Raw genomic sequence first — 18,991 nt, 5'->3', positions numbered from 1 at the left:
TATATATTTTGCTTTTGTTCCCTAAACGTGTGACGTCACTTAAATGGCTCACATCATCAAACAAACATAATAAAATACTAAGACAGGTTCCAGATGACCAACTCATTTATTGAGGGGAAAAAAAGCATCACTCACCTTACGCCTTGTTTAATCAAGAACTGTGATTAAGCACCATTTTGAGAAAGCTTTTGTTTAATATCATTGGCTGAGATCAGACCTGATTACTGTCACACCTGTAGAACCTGAAAGACTTGAATAATGTGGAACTTGTCTGAAAACATGAAGTAGGCTAAAAGGTCTCAAAAAGCAACACAACATGCTAACATGATGTGTTTTTGAATTGAATTTGAACTTGTTAAAAACATTTCTTTATTAGAGTCAAAAAAAAAAAAGGTTGTAATGTTGAATTGAGACTGAGTGAAAGCAATCACGTACAAATGGAGAAAAAGAATTACTGCAGGAGCGCCTTAATGACTCATGCAGAAAGTTCATTAAAAAAAAACATCTAAAGCACAAAAGGCCGTCCGTCAGCTGAGGTCAGAGTTCATGTTTCAACAGTAAGAAAGAGACAGGGCAAAAAAAATGGGAGAATTCCAGGGTGAAAATCTGCTGGGCAAGAAGAATGTAAAGCCCTGTTTGAGAAAATATTCTGTGCACTAGTGACACAAAAGTGAAACTTTTAGGAAAGTACGCGTCTTGTTACATCTGGAGTAAAACTAGATGTTCCTGATGTTTCAGGAGAAAAACAACATGATGGTGGTATTGTGATGTTCTGGTGCTGCTGCTCTGCACCAGAACACAACTGGTTCAGAACCTGGGGAAACCGTGAGTTCTGTTCTCTGGCAGAAAATCCAGGAGGAGACATCTGGCCGTCCGTTCATGACCTTAAGCTCAAACAAACTTGGGTAATGCAGCAGGACAATAATCCAAAGTTCACCAGTAAGTTCACATTGAAATAACTACAAAAAAAACCCTGAAACAAGGTTTCATGATGTCCATATAGAGTCTGTTTGTGCTTGAAAACGTTTTCAATGCGAAGCAGTTTTCAGATTTACCTTAGCTTGTCTTTGTCTCATATAATATTTCTCCTGGGTCTGAAAAGAACAGAAAAAAAAAGAAATGTGCACAGGGGAAAATAGATAATGAGAGAAAGACTTAGTCAGAGACTTAGGTATGTAAAAGTGTATGTAAACTTCTGGTTTCAACTGCATTTACTTTTCTCTGAAGCTCCTAAAACATCCAGTTCCCTTCAGAAGTTGAATAGAGTCCGTTTGTGTATTAAATAGTATATTAGATACATAGTGTGTTCTTGATACTATGACTAAATAAAAATAAGCTTTTCCTGTAGATCAAAAATAAATAAGTAGAGTCATATGGAATCAAAAGGGAAATAAATATTGCATATTACTTTATGTCATTAAATCTCAATTCCCTAATCTTATTTATTTGTTTATTTTTTTTCAATATGTACAAAAATTCAGCACGATTAAAATTATTTTTACGTTTTCAAGGGAGCGGGTGGAATAAATTTAACAATATTCCCACTCCTTATCCACCTATATAATCTTACATGCACAATCCATACACCTACCAACATAGTATTTGTTTAATTTCATTTACAAAACTAGATGGACAAACAGTATTTATTTAAATTGCACAAAAAAACTAGTATTAACAACAAAAACACCAACAATAACTGAATAGCAATGTTATATTATATCCGCCAATAATCATATGTTTATATGACAATTATTTTTGGACATTGTCTAGTTCAATATTGAAATTATTCCACGGTATGACTCCACTTACTGATACACAATACTTTTTTCTAGTAGGTCTGAATTTGCACATTTTAAACTGTGAATTCCTCCTTAACTTACAAATTTGCTCCTTAAACTTAGACAATTTTTGTTTCTTTTTGTCTTTGTGAAGAATTAGCTCCGTCTGTAATTTCACTGTGTGAAATTTAATTTTAATCATTTAGATTTAATTTTACAAATAGTGTGTGTTAGTATTTCCTAAATAAACCCACCTTACGGATTATTCGTCCACACATTTAGACTCGAACCAGCAGGTGGCGCAATATTCAGCCGTTAAGGGGGAAATAAAAAAAAACAAGGAAGAGATGTGAACAAGGAAGTGATCCAGGACCTTCAGAGGCATGAGATTCCTCCAGTAAAGTGCTTTGCTGCGGTTTGTGCGCGTCTCTTCTGAAGCGTGGTTGAACCGTAATGGCTCGGAGCTTCCCGACGGTCGGTGCGGAGAGCCGGGAGGAGATTCACCGGACTTAACGGGACGGACGGGAGAGGAGCTGCTGTTTTGACAGCTGGGATTATCCTCCACTGTCCCTCTGTCTGCCTCAGAGAGACAATCCGAACTGAGCTGAGGTAACAACTTCAAGGAGAGGAATCCACTTCATGCTGAGGGGAACCTGACGGGCTGACGGTAAAGGAAAAGGTGAACTCACCTGTCTGCTGGCTCACCTGTCTCTGGTTCCACGTCGTCCTCCACGTCAGACTGACTGTCCGGTTTTTCCTCAGGTTCCCACCATGGCTTCAGCCCGGCTAAAGTACCTCTCCCTGGGCGTGCTGGTATTCCAGACCACCTCGCTGGTGCTCACGATGCGGTACTCCCGCACCCTCCAGGCCGAGGGCCCGCGGTACCTGGCGTCCTCGGCCGTGGTGGTGGCCGAGGTCATGAAGATCCTCGCCTGTGTGGTGCTGGTTTTCAAGGAGCACAGTGAGTGGGGTGTTCGGAGGGCTCCACCAGCATAGAAGTACTGGTCCTTCCAGGGCCGATCCCAGGATGTTTAGGGTCCTACATAGTCCTTGATTTGGGGACCATATCGACCTGGTGTTACTGGAACCTGTTCTGACATCAGTCATCGTCACTCAGCCTTTTTGGGGCCCTAGGCAGATTTTAATCCAGGTCCTCTCATACTAACTCATCATAATTTCTAAACTGCCTGTTTGTAAAAACACAAAACTTTTTCATCAGTATTAAGGAATTACTCACTTAAATCAAGCTCATATTTCCTGTAAGTTGGTTTTGTCTTGTTTCAAGTGTATATTTGCTCTAGAAATACTTTTGGTCTAATATTTTTTGTGTTTTTTGCACTGAATCCTTTTTGAACTGGTGACATTTTGGTAATGACAATGTTTGGAAAATATGTATATTTTTGTTTGTTGAAGACTTGAAAATGCAAAATATGAGAGAGTAACGGTAATTATGATGCAACTTTAACATGGGAGACGTGCGGTCTTCGCGCCGACAACCAGACGGTTTCTAGATGTCACTAAAAATTAAGTTTTTGTTTTGCATAAAAAAGAAAATGTCAACCATTAAGCATGAATCATAACCTCCGACCAGAGCTGCTTCAGTCCCCGATTTGAAGTGAACTCAGTTTCCATCACAACACAGAAAACAGAATAAAATAATGCAGGTCTGCATGGTCGATGTTTGCGTATAGCAACATGTGTGACTTGGGGAGCTCATCTGATGAAGACGCTGTCGGCGATCGAGAGCTCCCTAGTCTGAGCTTAGCTCGTTCCCAGCTTTCTTGTCTGAATCAGGTTAAGACTTTTAATAAGCTTCGAAACCTTTTAACTTTTAGACCAAACATACACCAAGTTTAACCTGGGCGTCCACGAACAATTAAAAACAATTTGAAAAGGAAAGACTCAGGCTTCACCAAGCTGTGCTTTCGTTGTTGCTGCACTCATGCGAGGGCAAACAAACTCCACTTGCCTCTTTTGCTCTATCCCCGCATAAAGACATTTTAATGGCTCTCCCTGCTCTGCTGCAGGTTACAGCATGCGAGCTCTGAACAGTATCCTGCGTCAGGAAATCCTCCATAAACCTGTGGAGACGCTGAAGCTGGCCATCCCTTCGGGGATCTACACGCTGCAGAACAACCTGCTGTACGTCGCGCTGTCCAACCTGGACGCCGCCACATATCAGGTACGCCCAGAGGACCATGGGAGTGACTGACGAATCTGTGCTTTTAGATTAACAACATTTCCCTCTTTCTTTTTTTTTTTTTTTTTTTTAACCTCAGGTGACGTACCAGCTGAAGATCCTGACCACGGCCCTGTTCTCTGTCTCCATGCTTGGCCGCAGGCTGGGGGTCTACCAGTGGCTCTCCTTGCTGATCCTGATGGCCGGAGTGGCTCTTGTGCAGGTGAGGTACATTGTTTGGTTTTAGTTTGTTCGGATGAACCGGAACAATATTGCTTCAATTTCAGATGTCAGAGATTTAACTAAAGTCCTTTAACTAAAGCTAGGCAGTGGCTTCATTGTTGCTGTCTTTACTCGTTTTGGAGCGATGGCTCTGAAATTTCAGAGCTGGACGTGTTATTGTGCCACCGGTTGAAAAAAAATTAACTAAATCAATTGCAAAGAGTAAATGAAAAATGTCCATGATCTTCGTGTTTTGCTTTGCTTTGTCGTAATGATGCTAACTGGCAATACATCTAATGGCTATCTATTTCCTTTTAAAAGTATTCATAAGGAAATGCATTTGTGGTATGAGCAGCAGATATGAGTAAGTGATACTCGTATAACAACATAACAGGGTTTTGTTGTTATTGGAGCCAAACACCCTAAAGCTGTCAACACAACCAAGATGTCTGATTTGCTCGGGTGCAGAACAAGGCGGTGTCCCACAGCAGTGTGCGACCAGAATAATGTGCCTCCCCTGCTTGTTAAATGAGAAATTTTGAATTGCCACAAATGTCTTGTTGCTTCAAATTTCAACCCAATCCAATGATTAAACAAAAAAAAACAATCAAGAATCACTAGCAGAATCATGCATATCAGCCAACAAATATATTTGTTTGTGGTTCCGTTTAAAGAAACAAAAAGACTTTTAAGCAGTGTAAGAACTGCCTGGACCCACTGTAGCAACAAAGTCACAATCAGCCGAACACGTTTCAAGACTGTGGTGCTTAAATCGACTGATATTTGATTAAAAATACAGGATGGATATTTCTGTCATTGTCTACTGATAATATTTCAGTTCTTAACATTCTTTATAAATCTCTAGACAACAATTTTGGCTGTAATCTGTCTCAGCTCTTCACTTCAAGGTTTTACTCTGCTTACGCCTGGCAGCAGGTTCCAGATTCAGAGAAGGAAAAAAAAAAATAAAAAAAACATTAAACGGAGCAACCGTCTTGTTTTCAGTTTCTCTTCCGTTCGCGTTGTGGTTTTTTAATGCGACTGCCTGGATATTACGTCTAATCCTGCAGTTCAAGCAAATGATATTTGTATCTAAAACAAAGCTTTCGGCCTATTAAACAAATTCCTTTTTATTTTGTCTCTCTGCACCACCACGGCTCGTCCTTTCCCTTTTTGTGTGTTGCCACCTTTTTTCCAGCTTACGACAGCACAAAGAGCCCAAGAACAATTTTCTCACAACTCAGCAAAACCGTGAAGATGCCAGCGTATGGATTTCAGACACCTAGTGTTATAAATCTACAGACCTGACTGCGAATATAAATGACTAGAGTTTGGGGCCTTTTTTTTTTTATATTTTGTTTTATATGTGTGGTATCATAGTTGATCCAAAAGCACAGAGTTATGACTCATTCAGGGTTGTTTAAGTCTTCTCTTCTCTCTTCGTGTTGGCAAGGTGTTACTAAAAGTCAACCAGTTAAATTTAACACGTGATTATTTGCATTGGTGTTGGGTTTTTTTTTGTTTGTTTTTTTTTCCGCTTACCGTCAGAAAACAAGGTTGTTCTCTGCCATCTGCAAACCTGTCAGCTCAACTTGTCAGCTTGCAAAAATTCAAATGAAAACAGAAGTTTGCCTGAGATGAACATAAGGCGTACTCGGGCTGACTCTGTTACTGAGCAGCGAGTGAATCCGTCTGCTTCTGGTATGCAAAGTAGGAAATTTTAATAAAGGTTTTAGATTACATGTGGATATTTTTTGTGTGTGTTGGAGTTCCTTATGGTGACCTTTTTTTTTCCCTACAACTTTCCATGGTGTAGTTTTCAATATTTCCAAACCATGCAATAAATTAATAGCAGCCCAGTTTGGCATCATAACAAAGAATAAAACTCCTGCTCTTCATCCATCCATTTGAACGGATCGAACATTTCTTAAGCTAATGCTGAAGTGAACATCATCTCGGATGCAAGGCCACACGTTTGACCCACTTTGACACGAGTTCTCGGTGTTCCTATTATTAACTTACTAAACCGATGCTCAAAATCAAAGTGTTTTCTGTTTTTGCTCCCCACAGTGGCCCTCTGAGTCTGCGGCGGCCCCAGAGAAGGAGGCCCGCTCCGCAGGCTCCCAGTTCGTCGGGGTCACGGCGGTCCTGGTGGCGTGCTGCTCCAGCGGCTTTGCCGGCGTCTACTTTGAGAAGATCCTGAAGGAGAGCAAACAGAGCGTGTGGATCCGCAACATCCAGCTCGGTCAGTTGTCGACGGAGACGTCGGACTTGGGGGCGTTACTGCGTGGCGTTGCGTGTGCCGGTGTTTCCAGAGCGAGAACAGAGGCAGCTGGGTTTTCTCTCCCCCCTGTGAATTTCTGTTAAGACAAATGTTCCTGTTTGGGTTTATTTTTACCTTGGAACATGTGAGGCATGTACTCAGCCTCCTGTGACTCTTCCTGCGAGCTCAAAGCTTTTTTTCCACCTGCGTTAAACATTTGAGAGCCGACTTTTTCTGTTTTAAGGCTGTTGAAGCTAACCTGCTTATTAACCTGCTTAGCTAAGCTATGCTAATTCATAACTCTGCGGGCAAATTTTGTTTACGATCTTTACACTTAAGCGCTTTAAGCAGCCATCAACAGTTCAGGTGCACAGCCTCTGGGATATGCAGTAATATAAAAATCATTGCAGGTCTTTTTTAAAAATTTTTTTTTACATCATTCTTTTCTTTAAAAGTCACACCAAAACCTAAACCGCTAAAAAAAGTCTTGAGACATTCCTCGAACCTCAAGGTAATTTAAATTAGCTTCTTTAGTCATTAGGCTAACCCAATTCTTGAGTTTAAAACTCCTGTAAATTGCAGCACTGCTAAAACTGTGAAGGCCAAAAATGAAGCCTGAATAAAATATGACTTTAACTGTTTTTTTTTAGAGAAATTATTTTCTGTGTGTTATTTGGAAATTAAGTCTGCGCAAACACACTGTTGCCAGCTAGCTGAATTATTCTGACAAATATTCTCAAACTGGATTCTTTATCCTGAGTTAGTAACCTACCAATTTGGGAAGCATGCAGCACTAGGGGGTGCTACAACGTACAGAGCTTTACTTTGAAAATTCCCCGTAGAAAGACTTGTTTTTCCTGATTTTCAGCATGGAATTTTTTTTCTCTCAACCTGATGCAGTCTGTGTCAAACTCTGCTTTTTAGGAATTTGCAATTTTCTTTATACAATCTTAATTACATGCTGCACACACCTTCTTAACAGTTTCCCTTAAAAAATGTTCTCCCAATCTGTACTTCTGTTTTCATACACTTCTATAATATTTGTTGAAGCTGGTGTGCTGAGGATTATTACAACCATTGATAACCATTGCAGACTGAATCTTGCACCAGACAAACCTGTTCAACTGAGAATATTTTAGGTCTTACTTAAGAGTTTCTGTATTTTCTTTTAAACCATTTAGATCATTTACATTAGATTATTGTGAGAGTCCTCCTCAGCGGATACTACAATTATTTTAAAATTTTACGTTTAGAAAAAAAAAATCCCACTACAAGTTGAACACTAGGGGCGCTAGCAGCTACAGTAAAGGGCCCAGAAACAACCTATGAGAGCAGATCTACCACATTGACACTTCCTGTGAAATGTGGATTGATGCATTTATGCTGTTTTAGCAGCTGGTGTGTTTTGTGTTGTTCTGTTTGGGTTATCCCGTTTTATTTATTTATGTGTGTGTATGTGTGTGTTTCTCCTTCCAGGAATGTTCGGCTTTGTGTTTGGCCTCTTTGGCATGCTAGCATACGACGGGGAGCGGGTGAGAGAGTCGGGGATGTTTCAGGGATACAACACGATCACCTGGACGGTCGTAGCCCTGCAGGTAACTCCTCCTCCACTACCACGGGATCCGATGTCATTTCCCCACCAGCAGCCATCCAGTTTTGCTGAAAACGGCTCATCGGGCCCCTTCAGGTCGCGCCTTCGTCCATCTGCGTCTGTGTGTTTGTTGTTTCTCCAGGCGCTGGGTGGTCTGGTCATAGCAGCGGTCATCAAGTATGCAGACAACATCCTAAAAGGTTTCGCCACGTCACTCTCCATCATCCTGTCCACTCTTATATCCTACTTCCTGCTGCAGGACTTTGACCCCTCAAGGTAGAAGAACCCCTTTTTTTTTTTTTCTTCGTACATATGGATGCTTTTTCTTATGGTTTCCGGAGCTCATTGTTTCGTTTCCACAGCGTGTTCTTCCTCGGGGCAGTTTTGGTCATCACCGCCACTTTCCTGTACGGCTACGAAGGTAAGCCGTCCGCCAACCCCAGCAGGGCTTAAGCTGACTCTACGGCGGCTTCAGGAGGTCCAGTTGGAGCCTCAAGATGGCGGAGAGGAGGAAGGACAGACGAGAGTGCTGAGGGGACAGAAAAAAGGAGGGATGAAGGGGGAGGGGGAGGAGGTCTTCATCACATATTGTGAGAAGAGGACAGAAATGCAAGCACAACACTGTGGTTGGTCTCACACCGAAAGTGCCTCACTTCTGAAGGAGAAGCGATTTTATTCTTGGGGGGCACGGGGGGGAGGAGAAAACACAAGAGTGTGTGTGTTTTTTTTCCTTTCCTCTCTTTACTGTGGCAGAGATGTCCTGGCTGCCACGTCTACAGGAAAAGGACGGACTGATAGAGTTCATGAAGGACCAGTTTGACAACCAGTAACCGTTTACTGCCACGCTGGTCACGCCCATGCAGTAAATGATTGCAGAGGAAGAGAGCGCCTCTACAGCCATAGTATTTATTGCTCTTTTTGTCCATTTTAAGCAAACATTACAACCTGATGTGAGATGCTAACAGATCGCTGAACTCAAACAGGTCAATAACTCTGGCATGAAAGGGTCCAGTGTAGCTCAGGTGTTACACGCCCTTCACACACACTTGAACTGTAGTGGCCTGCACACTTTATGGCACCCCTAATGAAGATGGGGAGGGGGGGAGGCTCAACTTAAATTAGGTTGTTATTGCTGAAGTATAAATTCTCTCTGAACATTTTTTTTTTTTTTAGAAAATCTAACCTTTAATTTAAGCTCATTTATCCCACATTGCAACAGAAGCAGTTTTTTTTTCTTCCTGTTTCCCTGACATTTAAATATGACTCTTCAAATTGGAAAACACTGAGGAACATGCTGTTTACTGAAGACAGATGTGGATTCTTCTTCATTCGCTACTGAAATGCTACAGAAAAATTGCATTTTCTGGTAATTTGGGAAATAGGTCACCTTATATATACCTGTTGTTGTTGGGGGTCAAAATACTCATTTTGTTTAAAAAAAATGGATTTGGTTTCAATTATTTCCATCCTCCTGGGACTGTGTGAGTTAAAGTTGATCTGAGGGACATCATTTCATATTTTTGGAGTAGTTGGTTTCCCATTCCCAGCATGAAAAAAACAACAAGTGTAGTTTGTGGGAACCTCGTTAGATTGCCTCCCACACGGTAATGGTGGAAATCATACGTTCAAATCGAAACGGATACGGATCACCAGGCAGATCCAACTCGCTCCACAGGCCTTAAACCTGTTTGGTGAGCTGAGAAGAAGAAAACTTAAGAGCTGACCCAAAACTGTGGATAACCTGGAGAGAGATTGTACAGGTACCAAAAGGGGGGGATATGAGCAGCACATATGGCAACAGTGAGTTTAGTAAGAAAAAAAAAAAATTTCTCAATATTCTAAATATTTCCTAGTGTATGAGAGTTCGCCTAAACGAAAGGTTAGATTTCTCTCGTCTCTGCCAGGGGTGCCAGTCAGTGTGAAAGGTTCTACAAACACATTTTCTTAAGACACTGACGCTTTCATTGACTACAACTTGTGTTTTCTAAATGACTGCTGTCTTTCTTCAGTCCGTAAAATGTCTTCTCGTCATCAAACTCAGAGACACTCTGTGACCGGATCGCTCCGCCGTCGTCTCAGCCAGCTGGAATCAAACTTTTTACTGTAATTTGGAGTAAAATGTTTGACTGAGGAATTGAACCGAGCAGCTGCTGTGACACCACTCAAAGAAAAAAAAAAACTGGTGATTTGGTTCATTTTGGAACTTGAAATCATCTTTAAATCAGTCTTTAGTTTAGCTGCAGTAATTTGGCTTAGGTTTACATTGTTCTTTTAGGCCAATGATGATGGTGAAGCTCTTTGTTTTATTTTATTTTATTGTTTTTATTTTTGCAGTATATTGTATTGACTCTGTGGCCAAATAATCAAACACAGAATCCTTTTAGGGAATTTATGATTCATTATGTTTTTGTTTTCTGAGCTACGTTGGTATAAAGCGGGTATAAATATTAAGTTTATCTTAATTATCTACATGTGAAGCTTTTCTGTAAGGACAGTGTGTAACTTATGAGTATGGGTTATTGTGTGGCTCCTGTTTGAACCTTTCTGCTGTGCAACACATTAACAGTTATATTCAGATTGGAATGTATTAAAACACAATATAAAGGTGACAATATGGAGAGTTTTTTTTTGTGCGGTTTGGTAAAATGGAAAGAAATTCAAGAACATAAGCCTGATATTCTGAGTTGACGTCACTAAATAATTAACCTATAATTCTCCTTATGGAGACTCCTTTATAGAGAAAATTATACTTTTGAAACCCTCGTACACACAGGCAGCAGATATGATCGGATATAAATATATTTCAATTTATTTTTCCTCATTAAAACATTACAGTCGTCACTATTTTTACACTAGAAAAGCCACGATTCGTTGAACAATAATGAACTCCTCGGTCACAAGTGCTGCAATGTTGGAGGGTGTTTCCTGATTGTCGGCGTGACTTCAGAAGTTTGAATCCTCAGATTTTTCACCCGGCCGCTCCCGGGTCGAGGTTAAAGGTAGGCGTATCCGTTTTCCAAAACACCCGGCTGCCCGCCTCTCTGACGGTGAGGTGTGTGTCGGTCTGTGAAGCCTCGTTCAGTTGGCGCCACGATGAAGAAGCAGCATGGGAGCGATTTTTGCGGGAACGTCGTCCATTCCTCCTCTGGCTGGGCTCGGCGCTCCTCCGTGATCCGTCCGGGGTTTTTTTGTGTCGATGAGGCGGAATGGACTGATTAAACAATTGGCAAACAAGTGACATTCTTTTTTTTTTTTTTTTCTTTTTTTTTTTGTAATAGCAGTTTAGAAAAAGACATGACGCCAGAAGAGGAGGCACTGTGACTGTTTTTAATTCACTAGGACGTCTTTTTGAATTTATCTGTTTGGGTTTTGAGCAGCAATTCTGGACCACTTTTAAATGGATTGTCATGAGCGTACAGTCAGCCTTACAATGCCTTTCAAAAGCATTCCTACACTGTCATATTTTTCACGTTTTGTTACTTGTTTTTTTATGATACACCAATGAAATTTGAGTGTATCTTTGGGTCTATAAATCTACAAAAACATGTGAAATGCACTTGTATTCAGCCTCCTTTATTCTGATTCCTTTAAATAAAATCCAGTGCGACCTTCAGAGGTCATAGGATTAATAAATTAGGTGAGGTTTCATATAAATACAATCCCAATAAAACATGTCAAGGTTTGGTGGCTTGTGTTTGGGTGGGGCATTTACCTTTCATGTGAACATTGATTATTGATTAGGGACAGATGTGGAGTAAGTCATGCAGCTGTCTTTTGTTTAATTGATTATTTTGATTGCACATGATTCATCAACATGGATTTCTTATCTCATTTTTTTCATCATTGTCGCATGACAAAATGTTTTAAGGAAAACATCAACAGATAGAAATATTTTGCAAGGCATCGTGAAATGGGTTGACTTGAGTCGAGAGCAAATTTCCTAGTAATTTTCTCATTTTTGGCTTCTTTGAAATATTCAGTGGTTACACTGAGATGGGGAGCGTGGTAAATATTAATATATTCGTATCACACTTGAGTACTTTTGCATTTTGACAGCAGCCATAAGTGCAAAGTCCCACAGCATTTAAAAGCACTTATGAAGGAAATCTAGTGCTCTGTATTTTATTGGGTGAGGAGCAAATAAATGTGTATAATATTTCAAAAACATGGCGCTGTGAGCTATTTTAAATCCTACGTGGAAAAAAAAAAAGGTTTTCTAACTATTTTAAAGCATATTTAATCACAATTAGCCTGCCAGCAATTTTGTACTGGAGATTTTTACAGATCAGGAATAGGACTGAATATAAAAAGGAAACTGACTTTTGAAGAATCAGGAGGGAGAACCGGTTTAGAGCTTTGTGGGAAATCCTCAAAGACGAATTTGCTTGAAGTGAACATTTTCCTTTTTCAACCTCCACAGAAAGATTCAGAAAATCTTGGGACATTTCTACACAACAGAAGGGGAGGGGGGGTGAGAGGAATGGGTTACAAAACAAAATTAAAACTCTTCCAGCTGACAACACCGTATGAAAAACACTGGTCTGTAAAAGAAATCTTATGGTCGCCACAAAGACACTTCCAAACTGACAAAAGTCAGTAAAGAAACTACAGCCTCTCAAAACTTTGAAATGCAAGGGGAAAATTACAAAAACAAACAAAAAAATCCCCTGAAAACAAAACATAAATAAGGTTGGAGGTAAATTGTTTATGGACATGATTATGAAAAACTTTAAATTCTACTCAAATGTTAAAACAAAAACTCAAGTTGGTTACTCTGTGTCCTTCAGGCTGAAGGGAAACGCGGCCATCCCTGACCACAGAATAAATCCACCACAGATGTCAGCAGGTGAAACACATGAGATGTGCAGCTTACCAACCAGAAAAGGCACCAATAATACTGACTGATGCATTTATGCATGTACTGGTGCAACCCTTACTGATAATCCTGACCCCAGTTGGATCAGTTGGATCTTGCTATGCAAAAGCGGGAAGAGCAAATTTCCCCCAGAGAGGCAGGAGAAATGCAATTCCTCAATAGTTGGAATGCGCTCTCTGGTTTACCTTCGGAGACATAAAAACTACGATAACGAGTTTTTAAAGCAAGTAGTCGATTGTAGAGACAGATTTTTAAACCGCATTTTAAGACGGGATGCAAAGCTTAAGAGCGACAGGCAAGGTAGAGAGGAAAACTGAAGAGTTTAGAGTTCCTATACGCCACTCCCAACCCCCAAACTCTACTACACCCCATCCGTGTCACGATACGAGTCCGAACACAGCGCCCCCTGGGAGCCAAAAGCAGCATAAAGCCCTTGTAAGTAATACTGACGGAGAACCATAAATTTATGGAGGTGAAAAGGGAGGCAGAGGGTTTGATGATGAGGCATGTAGTTTTGATTCGACATGGTGGTATACTACTGGTTTCCCTTAGTAACAAACAGTCAAACCATTTCGGGGTACGTTTGCCTCCTTTACATCTTCATTCTCTCCAAATCTAATACGAGGGGCCTGAAAATCCCACCAAAAATAAATAAAATAAAAAAATAAAAAATCCGGCTTCACTGTCGACATCGGCAGGCATCTCTGGCTTTGCGAAGGCAGAACTTGGAGCAACTGGGAAGCTTGGATGAAGTCACTGTTGGAAAAGGAGAATCTCTCTGTAGGCTTCATTCACGTGTCAAGTGTGTCCGTGAGGATGTGAACGTGTCGAGTCTGTCTGTTTCCTGTGATCTGAAAGTTGAATGTAAAAACTAACCTGAATGAGGCCTCTGGAGTGTTTGAGGCAGTCTGGTGTGACAGCAGCAACCCCGAACGCAGCCGTCATAAAAAAATAAAAAAAAACACATCTGCACAGACAAAAACACCTGAATACCTACATTCACATCATCCATCTGACATGAAAACGATCAATTAATCCCCCCCACGATGGAGTTGTCTTAGATTTCACCTTCACCTCCAAAACTTTCCCTCAGGAGGATCTTTAAGGCTGTAAACCTTTTCGTGTATAACCGCCTGTGTCAAGGCTCCTCTTGAGCCTGAGGAGCTACATCGAAGATTAATGATACATCCCAGCACTGACGGTGTTTTCTCAGAGTTAAGCGGCGCTCCGCTCGGGTGTGCTGGGTCAGAGTGCACCTCCGTACGCTCCGCAGTTCAGCAGCACCAGAGGCTGAAACCTTCTGGATGGTTCAAAGGCAGCGGCGGGGAATTAAGGCAGAGTTTTAACACCGATTCAACAATTAAATACTTAACTCTGCTTCGGTCTTTCATCATCAGTTTCAGTCGTGTGTGGCTCTCTGTGACGTTGTAGAAAAAGAAACGGTTTTGAAGAGCCTCTCTTGGCTCTATTTAGGCGGTATGACAACAAGCGGAGGACCTCTCCTGGGCCTCCACATCAGAACCTGGGCGTCGTTGGCGTTCGGCTTCCCCATGGCGTTTGGAGGGACGGGCTCCATGCGGCTCAACACCCGCGGTTGTTCCTGGTACAGCCGGCCCACCAGCCTGGCTCTGGAGCCCAGAGGCTGGGCCGGATCCACAACTATGTCCACCCTCATCCGCCACTTGATGGTGTGCAGCAGGATCTTCTCCTTGGACGTGGTGTTCAGCGCCACCAGCCAGGTGGTGAAGCTCTGATCCCTCTTGATGTTGGTCAGCAACGGCGTGTTGGACTCGCTGACCGGCACGGCCCAGGTGACACTGGGGTAAAAGTTATCATTCATGCTGACTGTGAAGCGGGACGGCTTGGAGGTGGGGCCCACTATGGTGACGGTCTCCGTTGTGTTTCCGTACCAGGGGTAGCTGATGCCGTCGGAGTCGCTGATGGCCCTCACCAGACCTTCCCGCAGCTGAGGCAGCTCCCAGCTTGACCTGCAGGGAGACAGAAAGGAAATCCCCCTTCTGGGTAACCTTTGGTTTCACAAGCCCAAGAGTACAAAAACAAGTCAAAAAAAAAAAAGTTTAATCTAAGTTCAAACTTCTGTTGAACTTTTGTAAAAGATGGAGTCTAAAGTAGAAAGTCCCATTCAATGTTAAAATTTTTTTTGACATGGAGGTGGCGACTCATACGGAGGTCTTAGCTCTCAACGTGGCCGTCATGGGTTAGAGTCCCGACCTGTTGACCTTTCCCCCCATGTCTTCCTTCTCTCTGATAACCCACTTTTTGTCTGAAAGCTGTTTAAAAAAGGCCACTAGAGCTGGAGAAAACCTCAAACTAAAAAAATAAATTAAACAATTACATAGATATTTGGAGGACTCTGCTTGATCTGCCTTTATTGTGAAACTGACAAATGAATGGTTTACCAGTCAACAAACTGAAAAAGTTAACTTCATATATCATCAGCCATACCATCCACATAGCACACAGGAACACAAAGAAAACTAGTTTTCTTCAAGCTTTATGTTTGAAGCTAGAAAAAAAAACAAAACAACATGTTTGAAGATGGGGAGTTAAAGATGGAGTGTTTTGCACCTACTGGTGGAGAGTTTTTGTTTTGTTTTGCAAACACAAAAGTCCGTGTTTGATAATACTGTTTGTCAGCTGAACTCACTGACTTCTGCCTCTCACTTTTTTATTTTGCAGACGGTTTTATTTGTCGGTCTTTGAGCACATCTGTGACTGTGTTGCTAATTTGATGTTTGAGTGTTTTCCTGCAGGAATTTTAAAACCTTTTGAGGGCTTTTTATCCAACTGGTTAAAGATTATTTTCTCAGACGTCTGACTGCAGAGCACTTCCAACACTTCAACACCTCAACCTGTTTCCCGCTCTTAATGCTTTATGATGAAATCATTTGGAAATTCAGATGAAGAATCTTGAAGACTTTTGTGTTATTATTGTAAACATGTTTTTTTTAAGGGAAAAATTTGACACTAGTGTCAAAGTCACTTTTTCTGTAAACAGATAAAAAATATAGAGGATGACTAAAAGACAAAGAGTTTTGCTTATCATTTTATGCAACTTTGCTGTTTACTACCGTTTATCGGAAACAATATTTAATTGATTTGATGTAATGGCTTTGAACTTGCTCTGTAACTCAAACGCACTTTTTTGTCACTAAAACATGCAAATCATAAAACAATAGCACAGATGTTGCTTAAATGTTTCCTCTTTAATTCTTTTTGTATATCATCTAATCCTAAACTCAATAAAAAAAACTGTAGACTTCTCTTGAAGGTGAAACTCTTTTATTTTGATTGTTTTGCGCCTGTTTTCATCCTGTATATTTTCTATAACTTTATATTTATCGTTAATATTATCAGTCTTCTTTGAAATCAATAGCATTGGTGCAAAAGGGGGGCCACTTATGACCCCATTCATCCTCTAGCCTTTCCAGACTGTGAAATGTATTTTCACTTTCAACAATTCTGTACATTTTGTTTGTCTCTTTTGATTTGACTAACACCGTTATTTCTGCTGTTGGAAGCTTTTTTTTTTTTAGTTAGTTAGTTAGTTTTACCTGGATCCCCAGGTAACAGAACAGCCTTAAAATCAACCCATCTTTTACAGCTGCATTCTAACCTGATACATTTTTTTTGCCAGCGCGGTGCCAATGAAAACGGAAAGCACTGCAAAACCTTGACAATGCAAACCAAACTGCTGTCAGTGCACGATCATCTCTTTGTTCTTGCACAGTTCGCTGCCCTCTCTTCCTCCACTATTTGTCGAGCTTTTATGATTCCGAAGCCCCTTCCCTCTCCCCAGTTTATGCACTACACCCACCTTGGACCTGGACCCCGCAGGATTAAACACCCCCTCACATATGCCTTCGCCGATAACGCGTGTTCGTGCGTGTTGTGGGGGACGGCATGTCCCCGTGGGCACAGTTTGAGTGCCAGAGAGCGAGCAGCAAATGTTGTTTCATCTAATAGCAGCTTTTCTATTTACGTGCCAGAGTCACAGGAACAAAATCTGTCGGTGGGCGTCTGAATGAAGAAGGGCTGACAAGCACAGTGAACCTGCTGTGTGCACAAATGCTCCAACTCCCAGAGCCATGCACCAGCATCAGCATGCTGGCGCAGCATTGCCCGGAAAACTGCTCACTGTTTGCGCGATAAATCACTCAGCCGGGGCACGATGGAGACTCCGGTGACTTAGACGTTAACTTACATGCCGATGTCTCCGTAGGTGTTGTAAAACTCCATCTGAGTGCACGCCTGGATCCAACCCACTACCCAGGTCTCGTTGCGCGGAATGGGGGGCATGACAATCCGCGCGGCGGCTTTGAAGTAGGGCGTCTTGTATCGGAGCACAATGGGGGAGTTTTCCTCGATGACAGTCGGGCAGTGGTCTATGGTGGCGGACAGGTCGTGCACCACGATGTTCTCCCGCTTGATTCGCGACTTGTTGCAGGCTATGCTCTGAATGCAGCCCATGACTGCGCAGGAGAAGGAGAACCTCACAGGCCCGGGGAACCTCGCAGCTGGCTGGGACTCGACCAGTATCAACACTATGAGGCCGTACATCAGATGAGACTGGGAAGGCAGAGGTGGGTGTCACCACGCTGAAGGTATACAGATCAGAAGAAGGATCACGGGGACTTTCTGACCCCTCTGGAGACTCCACACCAGTCGAGCGCTTCTCTGACTCTCAAAGGGAAACTTTCAGTTTCTTCGCACCCTTTCCTTGAGGATCTGACCCATCCTTCTGCAACCCCTACCCACAACCTTTGATCCTGCTCCTCCTGCCCGGAGTTGTCATGTCATAAGAGGCTTTGGGGGACCGGCGGACACCAGGGCGCCGGCTGGGAGACCCGGTGTTCGGGCGGCGGCAGCTGTGATAGCGGATGCGGCGTTGTGCATGAGAAGATGAAGCAGCTGGACTGAACCCGCGGGATGGTGTTAGTAGAGTCCGTCATGCCTTTGGACTCGAAGCGAAGCAGACCCGACGAAATAAAGGAAATCTGAGAAGCATCCGAACATCCGCGACGCAAAATCTCCTCTGAAGACAAGACGAATCCGCCGATCAAACTGAGAAATGTCCTGGCTGGGAGTACTTCCTATGGATGGATGGAACAGTGTCATGCAGAGTAAAAAAAGAAGAAGAAACCCGGTGTCATAGTAACCGTGTTGAGCAGCTTCCGCGGCATCCTCATCCGACGAAACTGCGGAGTGTCGCTGTTCACCCTGTGTGGTGCTGAACCCGCTCATGGACCAATGAACTGCAAGGGGAGACTCGGGGCGTAGGAGTCTACACTGTAGTAGATCTATGACCTGGTTCCTCCATATTGGAATAACGCTTTCTAATCCCGCAATAATAAAAAATACAAGCCCCCAGTGGATGGGATGAAGACTACACCAGTCTATAGGCGGTGCCCTGTGGGCTCCAGCTTTCAAAGACACCTCTGGTTCATATAGTGCTAGTCTACTGTATTGCTGCAAAACAGAATTTTATACAACCCAAACTGGTAGACCACTGCTAGACAACTGCAAGGTACCACTAGAGTTTCAAATAAAAAGGCAGTTATAAAAATAAATTAGAAAATTAAATCTTAAAACCATGTTCAATGTTCAACAGTAGCTAGTTTACATATGAGCTCAATTTTAGTGAATTAACAACCACTGTTATCATCCCCACCATATAAATTAGGTTGTTTTAACATTTTCTTAAAAGAAACTTTCCAAGCTAGATTGTACACTACATTAGACTTTATTTGACTTCAGGGGTTCAAATCCAGACGGTGTATGTCCTACAACTTTTAGATAGTCTCTGGTCCATCATACCTGCATTAAATTGCTCAATCACCTCCTCAGTATGCAGCCAAGTTCTTCAGAGTCCTGCTATTGACCTCATTATTTGATTCAGGTGAAGCAGAGACACGTCTAAAAGTTGCAGGATTTTACCCCTGATCTACATTTTGCGGCTTTCCTAATTTTATTGAGAAAGAACGAAGGCAATCAATCAATCAATCAATCAATCAATCAATCAATCAATCAATCAATCAATCAATAAATAAATAAATAAATA

The 18,991-nt window shown here is 42.0% G+C and overlaps 2 protein-coding genes across 2 annotated transcripts; one reads left to right on the top strand and one right to left on the bottom strand.

Annotated features, from left to right (window-relative positions):
* Window positions 1-2,108: 2,108 nt before the first annotated feature.
* LOC103155516 (UDP-N-acetylglucosamine transporter-like) lies at window positions 2,109-9,843 on the top strand. The gene is made up of 8 exons (XM_007577227.2): window positions 2,109-2,457; window positions 2,541-2,739; window positions 3,806-3,960; window positions 4,058-4,180; window positions 6,250-6,424; window positions 7,919-8,037; window positions 8,176-8,309; window positions 8,396-9,843. The coding sequence occupies exons 2-8, from the start codon at window positions 2,550-2,552 to the stop codon at window positions 8,484-8,486; spliced, it is 987 nt and encodes a 328-aa protein (XP_007577289.1). The 5' UTR covers window positions 2,109-2,457; window positions 2,541-2,549; the 3' UTR covers window positions 8,487-9,843.
* A 515-nt stretch (window positions 9,844-10,358) lies between these two features.
* Window positions 10,359-18,938, bottom strand: LOC103155515 (protein FAM78B-like). Its single transcript, XM_007577226.2, has 2 exons — window positions 17,135-18,938; window positions 10,359-14,897 (listed from the first exon to the last, which is right to left on the bottom strand). Exons 1-2 carry the CDS (start codon window positions 17,488-17,490, stop codon window positions 14,375-14,377), a joined length of 879 nt encoding a protein of 292 aa, XP_007577288.1. The 5' UTR covers window positions 17,491-18,938; the 3' UTR covers window positions 10,359-14,374.
* Between the last annotated feature and the right edge of the window lie 53 nt (window positions 18,939-18,991).

Source organism: Poecilia formosa, unplaced genomic scaffold, assembly GCF_000485575.1.
Source record: "Poecilia formosa unplaced genomic scaffold, Poecilia_formosa-5.1.2 Scaffold432, whole genome shotgun sequence".
Lineage (NCBI taxonomy): Eukaryota > Metazoa > Chordata > Actinopteri > Cyprinodontiformes > Poeciliidae > Poecilia > Poecilia formosa.
Note: the sequence above shows the minus strand (reverse complement) of the source record. Positions and strands in the feature narration are given on the sequence as shown.